General features: G+C 37.3%; 1 protein-coding gene across 1 annotated transcript; it reads left to right on the top strand.

Moving 5' to 3' along the window:
• Positions 1-79: 79 nt before the first annotated feature.
• Positions 80-22,269, top strand: BRCA1 (BRCA1 DNA repair associated). The gene is made up of 22 exons (XM_086766960.1): positions 80-159; positions 1,574-1,627; positions 1,966-2,046; positions 2,529-2,617; positions 3,236-3,381; positions 3,987-4,095; positions 4,349-4,394; positions 4,856-4,998; positions 5,503-8,871; positions 9,527-9,612; positions 11,219-11,393; positions 13,611-13,743; positions 13,937-14,100; positions 14,561-14,886; positions 15,449-15,536; positions 17,066-17,143; positions 17,597-17,637; positions 18,955-19,038; positions 19,455-19,509; positions 20,709-20,782; positions 21,167-21,227; positions 22,153-22,269. Exons 1-22 carry the CDS (start codon positions 80-82, stop codon positions 22,254-22,256), a joined length of 5,586 nt encoding a protein of 1,861 aa, XP_086623086.1. The 3' UTR covers positions 22,257-22,269.
• The last annotated feature ends 805 nt before the right edge of the window (positions 22,270-23,074 follow it).

Consider the following 23,074-nt stretch of genomic DNA (forward strand, 5'->3'; position numbering starts at 1 on the left):
GTCACGGCATGCAATAGATCAGAAACAAAGCTGATTTTTATTTTTATTTTTTTCTGTAGAGTATTGTTGCATGTAAAAGATGGACTTCTCAATGATTGCTGTTCGGGATGTACAAAATGTGCTTTCAGCTATGCAGAAGAACTTGGAGTGCCCGATATGGTATGCCAGGAGAATAATGTGAACTCTCTATTAGTATAGTTAATGAGGCTTTTGTTTTTCTCTCTCTTTCCTTTCCAATGCTTTGTCAGTTCTGTGGGTTATCAGAAAGCAAAAATAAATATATTTTAAGGTTAAGCATATTGATATTTTGTAAGATTCAAGTGAGAAAGTGCAAGACAGAACCTGTATTTTGCTCCTATATTCTAGTAAATTTTACTTTTCTGTTACAACCTAAATGTGTCAGCCTTCTATCCAGTTAGGAAATAACGTAGCTGATTGGATTAGAGTATTGTCTGTAAAGCAGCCTGAATCTTTGTCTTTTGTCCCTAAAAGGTGAGGTCTGTAGCTCTTCAATGCAAACAAATATTGAAATAGCATCGATTCTAGCTAAAGCCTAGATACTTGGGTTGTCTGAAAAGCTCTTGAAAGACTCTTGTTTGCATTTAACCAAACTGCTGAAGTTTATTTTGTCTATGGTGGCAAACATTTTTAAATCCTTAAGTTTTAAGTAAACTTGGAAATATTTACTTTACTGCCATTGGAAAAACAAAATAATTTCTGTGTTGGTGACAACATCTATTACAAAGGCACAGCGATGAAAGCATAGAATGTCTGTAGCCCTATGCAGAAAAAAACTTGCAAGTAAACTTTTCTGAAGAAGCAGCATCCTTTTTGCTGAGGTATCACCATTGGGTGATTGGCTTGGTTATTCATTGACTTAACAGACAATGCTACAGGAGCTAGAATAGAAACTATTTCCTACACCTGCCGTTCCTTATTGCATGTGGAATTTGATGGAATAATGAAAGATCTCAGAGATTTTACACAGGCTGGTGCTGCTGATAGATGGGAGGAAGCTGACCTTAATGAGGAATGGAGATTTTTCAATGTCTACTTTTTTTTTGTATTTGTGCAATAAAGATCATGTGTGTACTGTTTAGCTTAAATGGAAAGGTACCTTGTGAATGGCAGTTCAAACTCAGGATTTTAATGCACCTAGCAGTTTTGTTGGTAATTATGAACTGGGCAGAAGGCTTTGAATACCATGAAAAGTAATGCTGAGGCTGCTTTTGGCTCTTGGTGTTTATTTTGCTCTAGGCACAATTCAGACTCTTCTGTGCATTATGTTTATTTTGGCTGGTTCTGTCCAATTTATGTGTTGTGGTGGCTTACTTGGAATCCTTATATAAACTTTTTTACATACTGTTGTAAAGTTGTAGACAGAACACAATCACAGGGAGGCTTCCTTATGTACATACACAGCCTATGAAACTTCCCCACCAAGATTTTTCTTTTTTTAAGTTCAGAAAAGTGACTATATTATTTATATTACATTATTATTTATCTTATTTTGGTGCTCCTATTTTATAAGTAACTTCTGTGGTGGTGTTTTCCTTCATTTTTCTTTCTGTAGCTTGGATGTGGTAGAAGAGCCAGTTTCAACAAAATGCGATCACACATTCTGCAGGTAAGTTTGAAAACTTGTAATTGCAATGGTTAGCCAATCTGTTCTTATTCTCCATGTATACTTCTTTTATTTGGTGCTAATGAAGTATACTGTATTTTGATAACTTAATGCGTAGCTTTTTTAGGGGGAAAATCAGTTCTGAATAAGAAATAACTGCAGTTTCACAGATGTGTCAAAGGGGATTGATTAATTAATTGTAACACCAGAATGAGAAGACAGGCATTCCATGTGAAAATGAAGGTTTTCTACTAAGTGGTGCGTGCCTAGCCTCAGTTTTAAATAAAATAAAATCAAATCCTCCCTTTTGTTACCATTCTGATTATTCTTTTTTTTCATAGGTTCTGCATGTTCAAACTTCTCAGCAAAAAGAAAAAAGGTGTGACACAGTGTCCTCTGTGTAAGACTGAAGTTACTAAGAGGTAATGCACCTTTGCAAGTGGGCTTAAGGATGGGAAGCTTGAACTCTGAGGAAAAGTTAATCGTTGTCTTAAAAATTTCTTAGCAGAAGACTGAAATAAACCAGAAAAGGTGGTTGTTAAGTAAACTCTCAGTTTGAACTTTTCAGGTGATTGCAGGTGCAGATGCTATTCTTAGCCAACGTTTGTGCTATCAAGTAGAGACTGTTATTGCTCCGTCGTTAAAGCTAGTTTCTCTGTGCTAAACCTGTGTGAGGAAAAATACAGAATTTTCACTTTATGATAGTTTTAATTTCTGTAGTGATGGTAGTTTTGGGGGATTGTGTTGTTACTCCGTGGCAACAATTTCTCATCGTCTCATCTTCCACTTTGGAGTTTTGCTCCTTTTTTTTTTTTTTTTTTTTTATTCAGCCTAAATTCTAGGAGAACTATTAATAGTTGACCCATACATTTGTCTTGAAACAACACATGTGATATTATTTCAGAAGTCTGAAAGAAAATTCCAGATTTAAGCAACTAATTGAAGGATTGTTGGAAACCATCCATGCATTTGAGCTTGACACTGGAGTAAAGTGTAAGTGTTGTGGATGTGTACACACCACTTTTTTTTTCTTCTTTTTTTTTTTTTTTTTTTTCTTAATAAGACTTTAACTCTTGTATCTTAATTATTTGCAAGGTATCTCATTTACCGTGCAGTACTCAATATCAGAAGAATTATCAAATTCCCTTGTAAAGGGTATTGGCGAGTCAGATACACGCTTGTTTATGTTTTGGGAAACAAGATGTTGTTGTTGGGAGTGGATGGTGGTTTGTGGGTTTTGGTTTGATTTTGTTTCTAAGAATATTACGATATGAAAACTATACTTTCTTTTCAGATTCTTTTCAACTTGTTCAGTCATTCTAAAATCACTAGTGCTAGGTCCTGTTCTTGCTAGATCATCCATATAAGCAAAACTGATGGGGAAAATTAGCTGTCAAGATCAAAATTTTATTTAATACTTGAAGAGTACTCATAAAGAACAGTCAGACTAATAATTCAATCAGATTTCTTTCTTTGATAATAGCATTTTAGCTGTATATGTGCTAGTTGCATAGGGTCTATGCAAGGCTGTTTTATTAATATAAATATGCCTGCTATCATGCTCAGTGTAAGAAAATATTTTTAGTTTCTTTTCCTATTGACATTTTTCAGTTTTAAACAGTCATCACTCTCCTAAAACATCCACAAAAGATGCTGCTGCTGAACTCCTGCGTAAAGAAAGTTCTGTCATCCAAAGTAAGGGCTTCAGAAAAAGAGGAAGGAGTGCTAAAGGAAATGGACAAGAAAACCACACCTTGGTATTTTTTTTTCCTCCCAAATTTATTTTTGTGGATTGCTTAGTGTTTTATTTGGAATGTGTTTACATGCATATACATAAATGAATGTAATAAGATAGTTTGGTTTGCTTTCAGATCACTGTTTTACTTGAATATTATTCCAGACAAAGACGTCGATATATTTTTGTCTTCCTAACCTACTTTTTAATGTTGTTCACATAAAATGATGGGAACTTAAAGATAATATTGCCATAATATATTGTTACTGAAACTAGGATTGAAAGCTTTTTCATTCTGTCTGTTCAATGAGGCTGTCTAACTATTGGTAGGCTGTTTGCTTTTTCAGTGGTAAGACCATGAATATGTCTTAAGAATTCTTAAGAATGTTAAGAAGGATAAAACTGTTAATGATTTGAGCTGCTGAATGCATGGTAATTGTTTCTATTAACACATTCTGATATCAGTGTAATGAATTACACGTATTGGATTTTGGTATAGACGCTGACAATTTAACTACTTAGCTCATATGTATCAGTCCCTCTGCTGTAGTTTAAATAATTACTACTTTTTTTTTTTTTAAATAGCCTACTGTTAAAAATAACTATTTCTTTCTATTTTCCTGTCAGCAGGAAGCTAATGTGGATACACAGCTTGCAGATACCAGAGTCAAAAGGTGTCCTCTGAGAAACAAAACCCGGGAACGTGACTCTGAAAAAGGGATTTATATAGAGTTTGGTAAGATCTGTTGTAGATCCACAATAATTGAGCTTGTGTATAATGCAGAATTTTATGCTGGAGCCATATAGAAATCATTATACTTAGGTAAAATACTGCACAATTGAACTTGATTTCATCTGATAAAAGTTGAAAGCATCTACCTCTAGAAAGAACTAAGCATGTATACTTCTCTGATACAATAAACACTTAATCTGGCAAGTCATCTTTCCCTGAATCATTTCAACTGGAGTAACATCTGATTTGTTTTTAGGCTCCGATTCATCTGAAGAGCTTTTTAACCAGGCAAGCAATACTGGGTAAGTAAAGGTGATTAGGGAATTAATATTTTCTAAAGACAATAGTTCAGTATTCTCATTCCTGTGTTTTAGTTTCTTAGCATAGGACTGATAGAATTCTTCAAGCTGCTGAGTGATTTTTCAACTTCAAGGGCAGCAGGGTAGAAGGGGTAGCTGACTCCCGTCACTTTGGCATATAATATGCTTTAAAGCTGTTTCCTAGATGTTTTGTTGCTTACACAGACTTCAGATCTTCAAGAGAAAAGATGCTTTATAAAGTAAATGTTAAGTTCAGGAATGTGGGAGGAGATCTTTTAAAGAAATAGCCTGAAGCTTTGAAGGGATCTGGTTGTGGTGAGTGACTGCAGCCTAACTTCTCCAAGAACTGTTTCAGAGAGCAAAAAGGGAAAATTAAGTATCATCTTCTATTATGTCTGTTGTGATTTTTGTCTGTAATGAAAGTAGATTTCCCTTCCCAGCAGGTTCGAAGACAAAGAAGCGCTTCAGGTTTCCTCTCTAGAAAAGCCAGAAGACCCTAAGAGTGCTGAGAAGGGGAATGAATATTCTTGCAATACACAGCCTGCCAAGCTGAGAGCTAAGGAAATAGTTCTACCAAATGTCATAGGTGTGTGTGTTATTTTGGTGACAAAGATGAATAAGTTGAAAGAAAGACTGCAAGTTAACATTTTGTTTTCACAAGATTAAATATATATACTTGCAGCCTTGTGTATTGTAGTTCTGTTGATGCCTACAGCTAGTGACAGTATAATACAAGACTATGCCTGTAGACTAGATACTTAAAATGTGGATGTTCTGTGCTCAGGAACAAAAGGGAAAAAAGTAACTTGATCGAAGTGCAAAACTTATTCTATTCTACATAAGCCATATTATCCCTTACAATTCAAGTTCAGAGCACTGTCAGGTAGTTCATTTAAGAAGCTAGATCAACATATGTCATATGTAACTTGATCTTTCTCCTTTTTTCTGGAGGGAGATTTGTGCAGCGTAATATTCTGTTTTCGGGGGAAATAAGAACAGTTCTTTTAAAACAAAGTGGCTGTTAAGCTTGTTATTGTTCTTGTGCATGTAAAATAGATCTTAATAACTTAGAATACCTGTAAATCTTCAGGTGAAAGTGATTTCTCAAAGGAAGGCTTGAGCAAGAAAAGCCCTCGGAGCATCACTGAATATCCCAAACCTGACCAAGTGAATACGACTGAACACCAGAGTTCTCCTTTGAATGTTCTTGCTGTAGACCTGCTCACAGAGCAGTGTGACAGAATAGGTAATGCCAGTCCCTCAAGAAACGGGGACACATCTTTCTTTAAGAACTCGGAAGAAATGGATGCAGAGCAAACTCAGTGCAATAGTGAAAGCAAAGAGTTTGACTTAAAAGATAGCTCAGAGAGCAGGTTGGATAAAAGCAAGGAAATAAATGTTGTTGTACAAAGTGTGGAAGCCATGGAAATGTATGAACCCGAATTTGACTCCTTCCATCAAAAGGAACTTCCTCTGGAGAAACGACTTCAGCCAGAGCCGATTCACTGCGCTACCCTGAATCAAGTCTCTAGGAAGAGACTGAAGCGAAGCATTCAGAAAGTCAATGAATGGTTTTCAAAAAGCAACGAGATTCTGTCTTCCAATTCTTCCCAGGATGATTCTGCTGAAGCAACTGATGTTTCAGGTGAAGGAGATACATGTTTATCAGATAAAGATTCCTGTATTTCAGAAAAGACTGACCCTATGGTAGCTTCCACGGAAATTGCAGTGATTGAAGGAGACAAGAGAGGGTCAAAACAAGCAGCAGATATCATCAAAGACAAAATATTTGGTAAAACATACAAGAGAGAGAGGAAGTCAAATCCCACTATTATCTTGAGAGACACTTTACCTACTACAAAAAAGGAAGATGTGGCTGCTGATGAGAAGTGCTTGAATAATTCCAGCAAAGACAGACTAAAACGAAAAAGGAAGACTGCTCATGTCCTGCAACCTGAGGATTTCATCAAGAAAAAAGATACAGAAGAGGCAGATGGGTGCCCTGAAAGTGTTAACAGGTGCCCTGGCGATGGTGAAAAGAGAAGATGTGATGAAAGTTCTGCTATTAATGAGAGTCACCTCTCTGAGAACAGAGAAGATAATACACTAGCAGAACTTGAGGAAGGAGGATGGAAAAAAGCTACTGAAAAGCTGACTGGCAAGCACTGTGATAGTGGGCTAGAACTGAATAACCGTGATCTGAAAAGCACTAAAAAGAGTAGTTCTGCAGCAAAAAGAAGCAGAGGTTCTACTAGAACCATGTGTACTCTTCAGCTAGTAGTGGCTCGAAACTCCCTTTCCCCTGATGCAGCTGAGCCCCAGATCGATAGCTATCCAAGCAGCGAAGAACCAAGGAAAGTTGATTCTGAGCAAAGCCAAGTCAGGCGCAGCAGGAGGCTTCAGTTACTTTCTAAAGAAACAGGAAAAGGAGCAGTAATTAAGGGAGCAAGAAAGTGTAACAGTGATCATGAAGGGTCTTCCTTTGAGGTCCAAAGGAACATGTTAGTTCACATTTCTGAATGCAAAGACCCGTGTGAGCCCCAGGGTACACTGAGTTACAAGCCACTCACTAATCCGGAGGGTGGTGATCTGGAGGAAGCAAATGAAATTCAGGTTAGTCTAAAAAATTCATCTGACACTGCAGAAACTGGAAAAAGTCTCTTTAATCCAGTATCTTCATGTCAGCATTCAAATTGTAGTTCTTTTGCACCTGATTCTCAAGAAGGTGAAATACTAGGCAGCCGTTTGCTCCTACAATCTCCTTCAATGACTGTTGGGCAAAATGCTTCCCACCCGACTGAACAGGTGACTGAATTGTGTACTACTTTTCCCCAGCCTAGTGGACATGATATGCAAAATGTTCCGGGGGACTTCAGAACTGAAAAGTTGCCAGTGGCTAAAAATGTTACAGAATTGACCAAGGAAGGTGAAGACAGTGAGTTAGACACACAGTATCTGCGAAATATATTTAGGCATTCGAAACGCCTCTCGTTTAGCCTTTATCATGCTCCTGTGAAGGCATGTGTGGTAGATGATGCTGCGCCTGAAACTTTAAAGATATGTGCTGATCAAGAAGAAAATAATCATAGCAAATATTTAAAACCAGAAAACTTTCAAAAAGAGAAAACAACTGCTGAGAGCTTGAGTAGGGTTTGTAAGAACGAGGCGCTTAAGACCTGTGAATCTGACTGTGTTAGTCCTGTGACCGGCGTTGTCGGCAACTCTGAATGTATGCGTGCAGGGGAACATCAAGAAGATGTTTCACCGGTTGCAAATCTAGGTAGTCTGACACCAATAAGAATGGGTACTGCAAGGACTGAAGACAAAAATGGTTCACAAAAAGGAGAGCAAGGAAATGAAAAGCCAGTCTCAACTGATGTAGGGATTGAAAGTGAGCTGAGACAGAATGCAATCGAAAGTAATAGAAGCCAAAGTTATCAGAGTAATACAGATGAGCACATGTCCCAAAGAACAGATTTGAGCACAGTTGATGAAATATGCTTCCATTCAGAAAGCAATCAGGCAGGAAAGGCCGAAGTTGTTGATGGCAAAGGACCAATATTACATTTTCAGTCCGGATCAGTGATTTGTCCTGCAACTTGTCAGCAAAGGCCTGCTGAATTCAGCTGTGAAGTCACTGAGAAAAGAAGTAGTAAAAGAGAGAGAAAACAAGTAAAGGGGAGTGAAGAACAAGCAACCCAAACTGCCAGCACAGGCATACCTAAGTGTTTAGCTCCAGAGGCTCTAGAAGAATCTCTCAAAGGGAATACTGATTTTACAGGTTTGTCTGAAACCCCTGATGGTTTACTGTGTTCTGATGAAGATATTGAAGAGAACACCAGCTTTTTGGAAACTGATAGGGGAGAGAGGTCTGCTGTGTTTCTAAAAAGAAATGACAGTGCCCTGGTAAAAGAACTAAAAGATATAAATGTTGGTTCTAAGTCAAGATCTCAAGGTATTCGAAGATCTCGAAGAAGAGCGCAGAAACTGCAATCTTCAGATGAAGAATCTAGTGAGGATGAAGATTTACCATGTTTTCAGACATTGTTGTTTGGCAAATCAGTAAGCACACCTTTGCAGGTCGATAAGCAGGTGACACCTGTGGTAGAGCTGGTAGAGTCTTCAGTAAGTCCTGTCACGTTGCCTCACAATGGAAGTCATGGTGACTATAATATGCAGAAAATGCCTGAAACTGCCGTAAGTCATGGGTGCATTTCACCAAGCCAGGAGTCAGAATGCTCCGTCAACTTATTTTCTTCCCAATCCAACCTGTCTGAAGAATCAGTCAATGGAGCACAAGAGCTGAAGAAACCTTTAATACAAGACCATACATCCAAACAAGTGAGCAGTGTGAATGAGAGTAAAGAAACTTCTCAAAGTTGTAATGGAGGGCTGAAGGGAAGCAAATGTAACTTCAAAGATGAATGCCAAGAAGACCTAAACGTGGGAGCAAACCTAGGTACAAACCAAGATTTTTATCTCTGCAGCTGTGTTTGTAATGTCATTGCACATAGATTTTTGGTTTTTGTATGAGAACTTTGTGTTTGTGTGGTACTTGCTCTTTCAAAGGAATGTATCAGCCCTAAACAATCAAACAAAAAAACCCTCAGTAGTTCATTTCCTGAAAATTTCTCCCGGTATTCTTTGTTCAGATAAAAAAAATGAGTAGACTGGGCATTAGAGCCCAGACTGACTCTGTCTGGTGGGAATTAATTTTTGAGTGAAATGCCAGCTTTCTTACTGCAGTGTGATATTCACAGCTACGAGCAAAATTTCATAAAGCCTACCTGGGCTGTTTCCCCAGATGAAATGTCTGTTGAAATTGGCTGTAGTGCTTATTCTGGCCTTTTTATGGCTTTCATAAATATTTGGGGCTCTTTCATCACTACTGAAACACCTTGAGTTCTATTTACTTTGCTATATTTGTGACACGGTATTCTTCAAAATGTGCACTTGAAGTAGATCTGTGCTTCTAACTGAAGTGTTTTCAAAACTTGTCACTTTATCATTTTAGTTAACAGTTGGTTAAAAGGTCTGGGTGGTAAGAGATTATGGATAATGTTTGTTGGGTTTTTTTTTTCCTTTAACTCAGATTTTCTTCCACCTTCTTCAAGGTGAAGCATCTGGATATGACAGTGAAACAAGTAATGTAGAAGATTCATGTGAACCGTTCTCTCAGGGTGAAATCCTTACTACACAGGTAAGTGAGTTTAGGCACTACATTCTAAAGTCCTTTTCATTCTAGGATATAAGCAAGTACACGAAAGCTGTGAAATCAATATAGTGGGAAACTGCTTTCATCATAATTATTTGTGTTGCTATATTACTTCCAAGAGCATAATTAATGAAGAATTGTAGAACTGCTTCTATGCCATTGTTTGTCCAACTTTGCCTTCCATGCTAACATTAGACTCTAATGGCCATAACTAGTTACGTGCTGTCGATTACAGTGCTTAATTCTGGGAGGTGCTAGTTAATGGATCTCACACTTGACAAGCGGTGGAAACCTCAGCTTCCCTTATTTAAAATCTTCACAGATTGGAATTTATACCGATGGGTGATAAGTGTTGGCTTTGCTACATTATGATATTTAGAAGCATGGAGACTTGCCTTCTAGGGGTAAAGATTAGATCAGACCGTTCCACATTAGAATAATATCGACATAAGACCCAACAGGCCACATCCAGTGAGAGGTGTGTTTAGCACAGGATGTTTTCTCTACTGTTAATTTCCTGATCACTGCTTAATGGCCATACTCAGTGTGTTGGGTAATTGGTGTGGGGGTTTTTCAGTTGGGGGTTTTGGGGTTTTGTGTTATGTATTTGATTTGGGGGTTTTGTTTTATTTGGTGGGGATTTTTTGTTGGTTACCTTTTTGTGTCTGTGTGTGTGTCATCTGTAAACCTCTCTCTCAGGGTTAACAGCTCTGTGGGTTTTAATGTATGTCAAAGAATACTGAATTTCATTTTTGTGCTTTATGGGCGGTTCTTCTCTTTACTGCATCAGTGCAAAATATGGTCAACTGGTAGGACATCGCTACGACGCAGCTTCATTGATAGAGATGCTAGGATACGCCTGGGTTGAATTGTATTGGCAGTACAGACTGGTGGGGAGGTTTTTGTTTGTTGTGTCATGAGGGTTTTCTCTTTGGTTGGGCGTTTTTTTTATTGATTCAGTAACAAGGAAGTACCACATGGTGCCAGTGCTAGAGCTACAAACGTAGTATTCAATGCTGTGGAAGCTGCTTTATCCTGTATGGTGAAGGTTTTGGGTTTTTAAAAGGATCCTTTGAAGCCCTGAGCTCTTCTTACGAGGAGGTGTATGTGTTGTGTTTTTCATAGAGGGTGTTGTAATTTTTGAGAGAGAAAGGAAGAATATGATTAAATATTTTATTTTAAACAGGCTTTCAGTAATGGTAGAAAGCGCAGAGGCTCAATACTTGATATTCATTATTAAATTTTAAATCAAGTGACTAATGCAGAGTAATACAGTTGGGGCAAAATGACTTTTAAAGAAATCTGTGCAGAAGTTCTTTTTATTTCCTAACTGAAATAATTTGAATAGCAAAATGATTGTATGGCTGTTTGTGGTCTGGTTTGTTTTGTTTTGTTTTACATTTTTTCTTTTTGCATGGCGTATGTGCGTTATTCGTTACGGTAAAGCACCACAGTCACCTTTTGAACACACGGTAAAAACTAATTTTAAATAATTTTGCTGTTTCTAATTTTCAAGCGTTTGTTAAAGAAATTAATCTTACTGTTTAAAACTGAGTTTGATAACGTTGGCACAATTGTGTATCCTTTGCAGCAGAAAAATACTATGCAAAATAACCTAAAAAAACTGCAGCAAGAAATGGCTGTACTTGAAGCAGTGCTAAAGCAGCATGGAAGTCAGGACTGTGAAGTTTTACCTATCCATAGGAAACTGCCACATTCCAGTGGTGAAAGAACACTTGGAATGGAAGAAATGAGAGAAGAAAGAGGTAAATAGCAATGAAAACCTTTTCCACCTTTCTTACAAACAGTTGTGAGACTATTTCTTTTTTCCCTCTACTACAAATTATAGTGTCAATTTAAAATTGATACGTTAGCAGAGTTTTACCTAAATTCAGCTGTTCTGAGACCTACGTGTTTTGTATAAAACTCTGGGACTACATTGAGTCTAAAAAAGCCCTGTTACAGATCTCTGTGAGATTACATGGTGTGATTGTATAAATGGTGTGAGTGGGCCTTATGCCTTGGTGGTACTGATCCCTGTTGCTGTTCTGTCGGTTCTAGTTGTACTCTTGGTTTTTTGTGGTTTGGTTTTTTTTTTGTTGTTTTTTGGTGGGTTTTTTTTTTCCACTGGAGTGGGTAAGGGACTGGGAGAGTGGCTGAACACCCTGAACAGAACGTGAACACAGAGTTCCTAGCTGGAAAGTGCACAAGGCAGTAAATAAATGGTGAAGAATACTTTAGTAATAGCCAAAGGCTTATTGTATATTGAGGATAAAGTGAGTTGCTGACGGCTCTGTAAGTAATAGTGAGAGGGCTTTACTTAAGATTTTTCTTTAAGGCAAGACAGATACTGAGATTACTGTTCTGACAACCCATCTGCAACAGAGCATAAAGCATTCTTTGAGTAAAGCCTACAGTAAGTCCAGATGTTCATTGTTGAACTTCTCAGTGTCCTAGAAAGGCACCCAATGCTCATTGAAAGATTTCTGACGGTGTAATGCCTATTGAACTCTTAGATAAATTACATCAGTGCTTTATTATCCTACTTTCCGCTAAAAATCTATTTCTAATTCTGTGATCTTATTTCAATCAGTTATCTTTATTTTCTGAGGGCAGCTAGAATAACTTAACATCCTGGAATTCAAAGTTATTTAGTGTCTTATCATGCCTTGACTGTTTATGGTTTTCACTGGGGAGTCTTTTTTCTATCCAAATTCAAAGGCTTTCATCACTGCTGTGGGTGCTAGTTAAATATCAGGAGACAATCTGTAGATTGCTTTTGATCTCCTGAATGATAGCGTTGTACAGCGTGAGGTGTGAGACCTTCAGATTAACCGGTATCTTAAAAAAAAAAAAGTGAAATTGTCAGCCGATACAGTGCAGCTATGCCAACAGGTCTTCTGCTTGTGTGTTACTAAGTTAGTTTTTGTTGGCAGAGTGTAGCCTGCATCAGGAAGCTCCTTCATGGAGAAAAGGGAGCTAAGATGGAAAAAGTGAAGAGGCTGGGCCTTTGAAAGGTACACAGCAGTTTGTTCAATTCATTCAGAAATCTGCAGTAACAGCATCTTTCCCTGCTGTGGCTGCTGCATTGATACCTGGGTTCCTGAAAGGAAAGTAGGGCCACTTATTGTGGAAGGAACTCGCTGTAATCCTCTTCTGATTTTGTGGTACTGATTTAACAGCTGCACTGTGGTTTCAGTGTTCTCTATCTCATCTTTCAGACATATTGAGCTGTTAAAACGTTAACAGTATGCTTAACAATAAGGGAGTGGTTACACTCTAATGCTTCGTTAACAAAGCTCGTTTAATTGCATGGCATTCAACCTCACTACAGTTAGAGAATACTATTTCACAGAGGAGACTTTGAAATGTGATGTTTCTAAGCCCAGTACGCCAAATTTGTAAGATAATTATCAATAGACTGCTTGAAGATTAAGTCAGCAAATCGATGGTTAGTTTCCTTCAGATGGGAAAACTAATTAAAATAATTTCATTAATATGATGCATGTTTACATAGAATATGGATTCCTGACTTCTAAAAACTTAAACTGATCAGGGTTATTGATGGTTTGATAAAAATTATAGGCATCTTTAGCAATCAAATAAATGCCTCTACTACTTGTGAACAGATATACGGTAATGGGTTGAGAGGATTAATAAACAAACTGCACTAGAAGGTGTAAATTTTCCTTTGGCCTGTTTTTATATCCTACTTTTTCCACTTAATACATAGCTGACATCTTGGTTTTGTGGGTGATTTCATATGAGAAATGAAAGGCAGTTGTTAGCTGTGCTTCAAAGGGCTTATTATTTTGTGTAGATATCTCGTTTGGGACACTTGCCTCTCTGAAGTGTATCTGGATTGAGTTTTTAGAGAATGCTTGACTTCTTATCTGAAGAAACAATTAAGAACTTTTATTAAAGTTCTTTTATTAATAAAATAAGCTTTTATTTTGCTTATTTAAGAATTATTTTTCTTAAAGGGGCAGAGTCAACCTCAGAAGGAAATTCTGAAAATCATATATGCAGCAGTTCAAAGGAATTTTCAGCCAAAGATTTCCATGTTATGCGCAGTGATTCTCTCCACAGTAAAACCAAGGAGTTAGAAAAAGAAAGGTATATGGGTTGGGTTTGGTTTGTTATTTTTTTAACTTTTATTTCTAATTTTGTATTTAAAAAGTAAATAAATAAAATCTTGAAATAAATACCTCTCAGCTTTTGAGCAATTACAATAGCTTAGCTGTTGCTATGTGGTTCCGAGACCAAGAAGAGTAAAAAAAGGTATTAAAACCTATTTCCTTCTCTCAAGGTCTCCAGAATTGTTGCTTCCATCTTCTAAATCCCATTTGTTCAAGAGACCGCATTTGGAGAAAGGCTTTCGGTGTGACAGTGTTCTGAAGAACAAAGCTCCTGAAAAGACAAAACCTGCGCACGAAGCAGAGCAAGCATATAGTCAGTGTCAGCTTGAAGCAGGTAACTTTTAACAGAGATCCAACACATCTTGATTTCTGCTTTTTTTTCCTCCTTTTTTATGTTTTTGCATACCAGCAAAAGACAACTTTTTCTTGGAAATCAAGGATTTTAATTTATATATTCCTGTTCAGTTTATAAAGATGTTACTTATTGTTTGGTAGCCCAACTGTGTAGATGCCCATCAGGATGAGATTGGACAATGTTTTGACAGTAATGGGAGTTACTATCTGTCTTATATACAAATTGGTATTTCCTGACAGATATGCTATAAAAGTTTCATAGATATTCTAGTGTCTCAACTAAAGATCAGGAAAAAGTAGTGATAGAGGCAAAAGTGAATGAACAGATAAAGAGAGGAAGTGACTGCAGCATTTAAATTTAAAAGGCAGAGCAATAGCTTTCCACCGTGACTACAAGAAGGACTAAATTGTTTTGAGAAGTAATTTCTCTTTTCCTTCAGAAAATGCAGATGAGCAGAAATCTGGGACCAGGCTAAACAGTGCATCTGTCTTATCAAATCTATCTGGAAATGTGGCCAGGAGTCCAAATAACTCTACCTCCTCTGTGAGGCTTCTTAACCCTCGAACTGCAGAAGCAACAAATAGTTCTGTCGTAGCTCAGAATGCAAATAAAAGCTGTACTCGAGAAAGTAAATCGAAGAGAAGTGTGTGTTTTCCTGTATCTATTCTGCACAATGCAGCTGGGAAAGAAAATGCTACAAGCACAGCTGTGAATAAGAGGAAAGAAATGTCAATTGTGGCATCAGGTCTGAATAAAAGTGAACATGTAAGTATCAAATTTCAGAAGTTTTAGAGATTACTTGTAATTGTTCCTGATTACCACTACAGTCCTCAACACAGAGTGATCGAAGTATAATGGCAACTAATCTTACAGGAATTGCAGGTCAGTAATACAGCAACTCAAGTCAAACTTTTTAAACGACTGCCTGCTGTTTAGGGGAAAAACACATTGTTCCAAAGCAGGAGGACTGTATTTCTAGAAAGCCTTGAGGCCTGGAGGGAAAGGAGCTGGTTGGTTGGTTGGTTCCCTTAATGTTCTCAGATGCTGCTGCTTTACCCAAATTCTGATAAACCTGTTTCTATGACTCATTTCCAGGAGGATGTGGCTTTTGGTTTATAAACTACTGTCCAAGAGCTCTTCTTTATTGTAGCCTGTTGAATGGTGCCAAAATTATTGACTTTTAAGGAGATGTACATTCTGTGTGCCAACACAAATAAACCCATTACTCTAAAGTAACTATTTTATTACGTTATACTGCTATAAACTGAAGTTGTTGAGGTTTTTTAATCTGTTTTGCTAGCTATTAATTTTCTTAACCACTTTTCAGTTGGTGGTCCAGAAGTTCGCAAGAAAAACTCAAAGCACTTTATCTAATCACATTACTGAAGGAACAACCCACGTCATAATGAAAACAGGTTTGTTGGGAGCTATGTGAACAAATCCCAAATTTACGCACCAGGTAGAATTTTAACTCTAGGCTAACCAACAAGCAGACAGTTCAGCAGTAAATTTGAGAAGAAGGTATTAATAGTTTTCTTCTCTATCGTAAGTTGTTGTTTAAACTTGGGAATCTTTCTTATTCTATTTCACAGAATCATAGTGAGGGTATGTTTTGTTTCCTTGTGTGATTTGAAGTTAACATTGTTTAATTTTTTTCTCTTTAGCTGTTTAGTCACAATTTTCAAGTATTTACAGCATGTTGATATTAAGTAGTTCAGAACCAACCAAAAAGAAAGCAAGATAGTTCCTAAAGAAGTTTACAGAGAGACAGACATTCTGGAAATAAGATGATATTTTGATTTCCTAATTCCTTGCAGGGATTACAAATGCTGTTTCATTTTAAATTTTTTAATAAAACATATCTTTAATAGAAAAGTGGAAGTGGGACTTAACTGTATGTATAACTGATGGTAGCTGACAGTAAAGGCGTGCTTCCACAGGAACAAAGCAGCACTACCATTTCATCGTAACTATTATTTGCGTGCTTAATTATGGTACTTAAATTAGTTTTTGCTCTTTGGTAGAGCTCAAGAATCCCATTATTAAAAGCTTGAAGGAACTTTATAGAAACTTCAGTACAATACTACAGTTGCAAATGTGAGAAATATGTTCTGAAACAGCATTATATTGACTTCAGAAAAGCGTAGCATTCATCAGTTAAATTAAGTTACTATATTGCTGTGCCTACGCATAGGTCATATTTAAGCTCTTTACTGAACCTGCCACCTAGCTTTTAACCAACACTTTCTTAAAAAACAAAATATTTTGAGCCAAATCTGGGTGTGGTTGTGCTGTATACTGTGCTTGCATTTTGCTGCATAGAAGCACTTCTAGCTGGCTTGTATTTGGATGCAATCTATCACATAAGCCTTTCTTGCTTTTGAAAACTGCTATAGAAAAAGAGACAGAAAATCCTGTTACTCCAAATTTCAGGAGGCAATATTTGCCTTTTCCTTCAGGAAGTGTATCATAGACACCATGAACCATATGTTTTTGGAGAGGTAGACTGTTCTGTCTTCCTACAAATACAGACAGGATAAACTGCCTTCTGAAGTTGTGCCTGTTCTGGTAGAGTAGAAGATGCTCTTAAATGGCTGAAAGTTTATGCCGACATTAGGTACTGAGTCCTGCTGCTAGCGTCCTCTGTCTTGACTAGTATTCATGCTTTTGCTTGCCTGTTTTCTTTACTCAATAACTAACAAAGGGTTCAGAAGTTGTACATGTCATTCACTTCTGCTCATTCCCTTCAGTTTAGCAGAATCAGAACAGTAGAATTTCAGAACCTTTTTGTAGATGGTCTTGTTGTTTTGCTGCTGCACTTAGAAAAAACTTTTGCTTTTAGGTACAAATAACCTGAGCTGGTTTTTTGGGGTTTTTTTTGTTTTTGTTTTTTTTTCCTCTAGCAGCAAAACTTAAAGTAATCTTAGTCTTGTTTGTTCTGCAGATAAGGACCTGGTGTGTGAACGAACACTGAAGTACTTTCTGGGTATTGCAGGAAGAAAATGGGTAGTCAGTTATCACTGTAAGTATAACTTGTTTTGGAGCTAAATGGACTCTGCCCTTCTGCAACAAATGTACTCTTCATTTGTTGCAGTAAAAAAAAAAAAATCTTCATGTCTTGGCATTTGATGTCTTGCAGAGTTTCTTCTAAATACACTAAAATTTCATTTATTTATTTTAAGCCCCCAAATAAACAGCATCATTAAGCTTCTTTGAATACTTTTCCTGCTTTCAAATAACTACATTGGATTGCTCCCCATCCTGACAAAAGCCTTTTCTCTCTTAATTTAAATTTTTGAGATGCATGGCATCAGTTAGGTAAAAAAATTCAAGTTCTTTCAAGCATCATACTGTATTCTATTTCCCTTACTACAAATACCTTCACATTAATACAGCACTGAAGTCAGACTGTTGGCAGTGGAAGAACAATTTTGCTGGATAAAATGACCTGTCCTGTTCTAATCTTTTTATTTAGGGATAATCCAGTCTTTTAAAGAAGGAAGGATACTAGATGAGGTAGGTCTTTTATCTTAAGAGTGAAATGTCAAATGTGTAAGCAGTGCTGTTACATTGATAGACCTATTAGATACTGTTTAAACATCTAATATATGGAATTTGGCTCTGAAAAGCAGGATTCTAGTTTTACCAGCTGCTAGGACCAAAAGCACACTTAGGCTCTGTGTATTCATTGTTACAGAAGGCATAATGTTATTTTTTGAAACAGGTTATAGGCTTATTTTTTAAGTGTTCCTACTGATACTGACGGATTACAGCATAGAGGAAAATATCTATTGTTTGCTTAAGGAAATAATATTGGAACATAGTTATACACATAGTTTTGTTTTGTTTTTAAACTTTAGGATTGCTGACTACTGAAAACTCGTTCCAACATTTACTACCTTCTTTAGCAGAAATGGCTTTTTTGGTATGACCCTGGCTTAGGTGGATTTTTGTATTTCTGGACAGTATTTGGATTTTCGTTCTCTAGTACAGATTTTTGAAGGAGGAAATTAGTGACACAGTATGGATTTCTTATATCTCATGAGCAGAAATGCCCACTTTCAGGTATGAAATCCATATGCCCTTTTGTCAAGTCAAAGGTGAAGAAAAATCTTAGCCCCGAAAAGACCCTAGGAAGGAGTGTTAAAGAAAGGCCTTGCTGTGCTTGAGGTGAAAGGGGAAGTTGCTACATAATTAACTGGGAATGCTATTCTAGCTGACAGCTGTTAACGTTGTAATATGCTCACATTGCTTTAAGTGAGGAGAAGAGCCTCCAAACATTATGAAAAGCAAATTTTTTTCAAGTGAACTGAAAATATGCAGCTGTTCTTCATGCTCTTGTAGCAGGTTAGACTGCACAGAAGTTTTGCAGACATTTCAAGAAGGTATTGGAGAAATAAGAGTTTGAGTCAGATGTAGGCCTGAAATTATCAAATGCAGCGCTGTTATTAATCCGTATGCTAAGCGAATGCCTCGAAATAAGGGGTGTTGAAGATGCAGAGGTTATGTACTGATAATTAATTTCCATCAAATGAGACTTTACCGGTAAGTTAATTATAGCCTTAGAGTGTGCCCCTTCTTTTATACAGTTTGCTATACTATTACACAGTTCGACTATAATTTTATTTCTGTAAAAATTGTCTGATCCTGGAGGGGTTTCGTACTGCTCTCCATCATTTTTCTTGAAGAGCCTTTTGATTAATTTTCTGCACACACTTACTTGTAAGGTTTCCAGTTCTGACATCTGACAACTTCTTTCTGTTCTGATGCAGAACTCTGACCAGGAAAGTGTTCTCAGTCCCTGACTTCTTTCTTGTTTATGTTATATTCCAGGAGAACTTTGAAGTTAGAGGAGATGTAATCAATGGGAGAAACCACCAAGGTCCTAAGAGGGCTAGACAGTCTCTGACTGAAAAGGTATGAGCACATCAGGGATGAAAATTCTGTTCTGCTGTGACTTTTCTGACATGGGGCTATGCTAGCAAATATCTGGAACTTCTTCCAATTTCTCTGCTGTTCCCTATGTACAGAGTTGTACAGATTAAGCATTTCTATCCATGAAGGTTGAGCCGCATCAGCAGCGGAGCAGATATGCTCGTGTGAATCACCATGCTTAAAGTGAATACTACCTTTTTATATCATTGGTATAGGGTAGCACAGGGTTGGGGTTTTTTATTACATTCTTTTGTTTTGTAGGGTACAAAGAGCTTCAAAACTTTGTGAAACAGTGATAGCTTGATAACCAGTCCTAGAAGTGCAGTGAAACCAGCTTATTAAGTGTTGTCCTTTAAAGAAGCCGTATGTACCCTGGTAACACGTTCCTTGTTTTTCAGATCTTTAAAGACTTTGAGATCTGTTGCTATGGGCCTTTCACTGACATGACTACAGGTGTGTCATTTTAGTAGAATTAAGTGAACTCTTAGCATAAAAAAAACCAATATTTGGAGGGGATATTGTATGCATTCATGTTTTATTTTACCTCTTCTTAGATGCTCTTGTATCTCTTTTACTCTGAAACTTCAGAATACCTACAGGAGGTGTAGTGTGGGTAAATAACTCCACTTCTGTCTCCAGATAGAATGGAAACTATGTTGTCTTCTATTTGGGTGTCTCCGAGAGCTGCTCTGGCAACTTTGCTGTGTTTCAAAACAGGCCTTTTATCTAGTTTATCTCTGATTCTGTCAGTGAAGGAAAAGCATTAATATCATGCTGTCTGGTAATTGCTTTAAATGCTATTGAACATTTGTATTTGCGCATTTTTTTCTTCTGTCTTAGTAATCAGTCCCTAAGTATCATTTTTCTAGCAGTTGACGCATCCTCAGTGCAATCTTTTCTCTCTAGCAGCAGATGTTAGAAGTGAAACACACAACAAAGCCAGAAGTTTATATACAAAGAAAAAGCTGGACAGGATAGCTTATTTTTGTTAGTTTAAAATTTAATAAAGTCTAATAGATGTTTTGAAAACTTAAGCTAGAATTTTTCTACTTAAAATATTTGTACCTCTCATGCCATTTTTGTGGCTTATTCAGCAGGTATGTTCCGATTTGTCCAGTGTAACTTTATTTTTGACTGAGTGAAACCTCCTCCTATCTCGTGACATTTACAATCGTTACTACAGAGGATGCAGTGCTTTCACCTGCTGCAGTGATCATCAATTATCTCTCTTATACTTGAGAGACTTATTTATCTCCTTCACTATCAATTCAACAAATTGGTGGAAACTAAATACGTTGGTTACTTTTGTTAATGAGAGATAATCACCGTTCTAACTTCTGATTTTTAATTTTAATTTCATGGCTTATATCCTTATGATAAGAGAAAATAAATTAGTGGTGACTTTGTTTTGGGCGTGTGGTGTTTGGCTTTTTCAGATTTTTTTTGTTTTGTTTAGTTTACTAGATGATGAGGGAAGTGAGTGAGTTGATGTTCCTCTGCAGGCTAGAAAGTGAAAGTCCCTTCTAAGGCTTAACATTTCTTTCAAATGAAGATACTTTATATCTTGGAACACATGAGGGCTTAGGGAATAGTATCAGTTTCAATGTGATATAAAACATTGAAATAATAGACTGTTTATCTGATTTCTTCAGAACATCTGGAATGGATGGTGGAGCTTTGTGGTGCCTCTGTAGTGAAGCAGCTTCATCTGTTCATGCGCACAGCGGTAAGTGTTCATGAACGTTTCACTTCGCGTAGAGAATGGTCTGTAGTTACGTAACGCACAACGTGTTGGAAGATTACCTGGCCTTCGTGGGCTTGTCAAAGACTGATGCATACAGGTGTGTTAGAGAACTGTCTGTACAGTAATTACGCCAAACAAAAAGCCTTTAGTGCCTTAACTTAGTCACAGCATTCCTGGAGAGAAATCACAGAAAAATCTTAGGGACAAAGATCTTTCTCCCTTTACTACCACTTCTTAAAGTCCTCTCTGAAGTGATGCACTAAGTTAGAGTTAGCCCAGTTGTTGCTCTCTGCCTATAGATGTGAAAGTGATGTAATGACAGACTGATAACAGTAGCGTTTTTATTTTCTTATCTCAAAATCCTAGAATTCTACTGCTGTTGTGGTTGTGCAGCCAGACGCTTGGACAGAAAACACTGATTATAGAGGTAAAACAACACACTGTCATGGATTGTTTCATGGTACACACTGTCTTATCACTTCAGTCCTTTTAATAATAATATCAAGAATCAGCAATAGAGGCTTAAAACATAGTCCAGCAGGCAAATCCTATTGTTGGCTCACTTGTCCTGCATATTACCAGCTTTACAGAAACTTTTCTGATTGAAGAATTTCTAAAAGGTAGGGAAGCGTGCCCTTGGAGGACTAGTAAGATCTAGGAGAGAGACTCAGATAGGACAAGATTCTCTTGGTCTGGAAAGAATATCTAGCTACAAAGCATTAACTGATGCAGCTTTGCCTTTTTTTCCTTAAAATCTAAATGCTCCAGAGAAACCATCAGACTTTGAAGTGCAAGTGTTCCAGACTAACTTACTTTTAAATGAGATAGCGGAGCTATTTAGGCTGCAGTGGAGTTCAACAAAAAAATGGAGCAGAAGGATGATGTAAAAACAACAGCTGTTTCCATGGCACTGTGAAAATGAGAAAAGAAAGAAAAAGATCCTGAAATGGTGAAGAACAGTCTGGGAGCACTCCAGTAATTTTCTGTTGCTGCTCTCTTAATGAGACTCATTGCTTGTCACATACTCGGTGTGCCTGAGCAAGCAGGAACTGACGCTCTGTCACCGAGGTCCTAAATTAAAAGATAAGAAGGGCTGCGCTCTTTGCTTTTAGTGTTCATTCTGGGGTGTTCAGAACTTCCTGCCTGACCGTTTGCCGAGCAGCAATATTGCTTGCATTGTTAAAAGGAGTAGTAGTGCCATATCGCTGTTTTTAAAATCTTGGTTTTTATCAAAGCGTTTAAAAAGTCAAAGGTATAGCAAATAGCTTAATCTGAAAGACATAAGTAAGCTCACCTTAAGCTTGCTTTGCCCTGTTGATAACGGTTTTATCGTTTGTGTCTTTGTCTTACAGCAATCCAGCAAAAGAGCAATGTTGCCATGGTGACTCGAGAGTGGGTATTAGACAGTGTTGCTTGCTATGAGCGCCAGGAGTTGGATGCTTACCTTGTGTCCTAAGGGTGATCTGCGGTTCTTTTTCCCTGCTCAGAAATTCTCATCAGTGCCGATAGTTTGGCAACTATTGTAAGGACTGAGAATTTTTAAGGCATTTATGCAGAGATTATGTGCTTGTAGTGTTCTTGTACAGAGTAAAAGAACTACATTTTTATTATCAATAAAGTTACTTAAACAACATTACCATGTAAAGATGGAATTACCCACTATTTTTTTAAAGATCAACATTTCTAATTTCAAAATAGTCCTTTAAATTAATGTAAAACAAATTTTAAATGTCAGAAAATGTAGAACACAGCCTCGTCAGAGAAATGGTGATGTGTTATTTACCATTGCAGGCAGTTCCTGTTTATATACTTGAGGATATTTGAAGACAGTGATTTAAAGTAATGAAATTGAATTAAAATGTGCTTGCACTGCCAAGTAACCCCCATATTTTCATTTTGCATAAATACATACCCTGAATAAGGGTGTATACCACTGCAATGGAATATTATTTTGTGATTACTGATGCATCAGCCTGGTTAATCTTAGGCCATGGATTGCAGTTGTGTTGAAAACTACACAAACAGCTCTCCTGTTGTATATAAAAGTCCCAACTTTCCTTAAGCAGGAAGATCATCCACCAGTACAGCCCCTGAAAAGCCAACGCTTGATTCTCGATGTAAACCAAGCCTTAAAACCACAGGCCTGCACTGGTCTTGTGTCAGGCTTATTTCTGAGAAGTGTATGTAGAGAATAAACAGATGCACTTTAGTATCCCGGTGACCTACAACAAACCTTGTGAGAATCCGCTTCTAATAGTCCCTGCCTGCAAAATG

The sequence above is a fragment of the Chlamydotis macqueenii genome, chromosome 25, assembly GCF_036417535.1.
Source record: "Chlamydotis macqueenii isolate bChlMac1 chromosome 25, bChlMac1.mat, whole genome shotgun sequence".
In the NCBI taxonomy this organism is placed as follows: Eukaryota; Metazoa; Chordata; class Aves; order Otidiformes; family Otididae; genus Chlamydotis; species Chlamydotis macqueenii.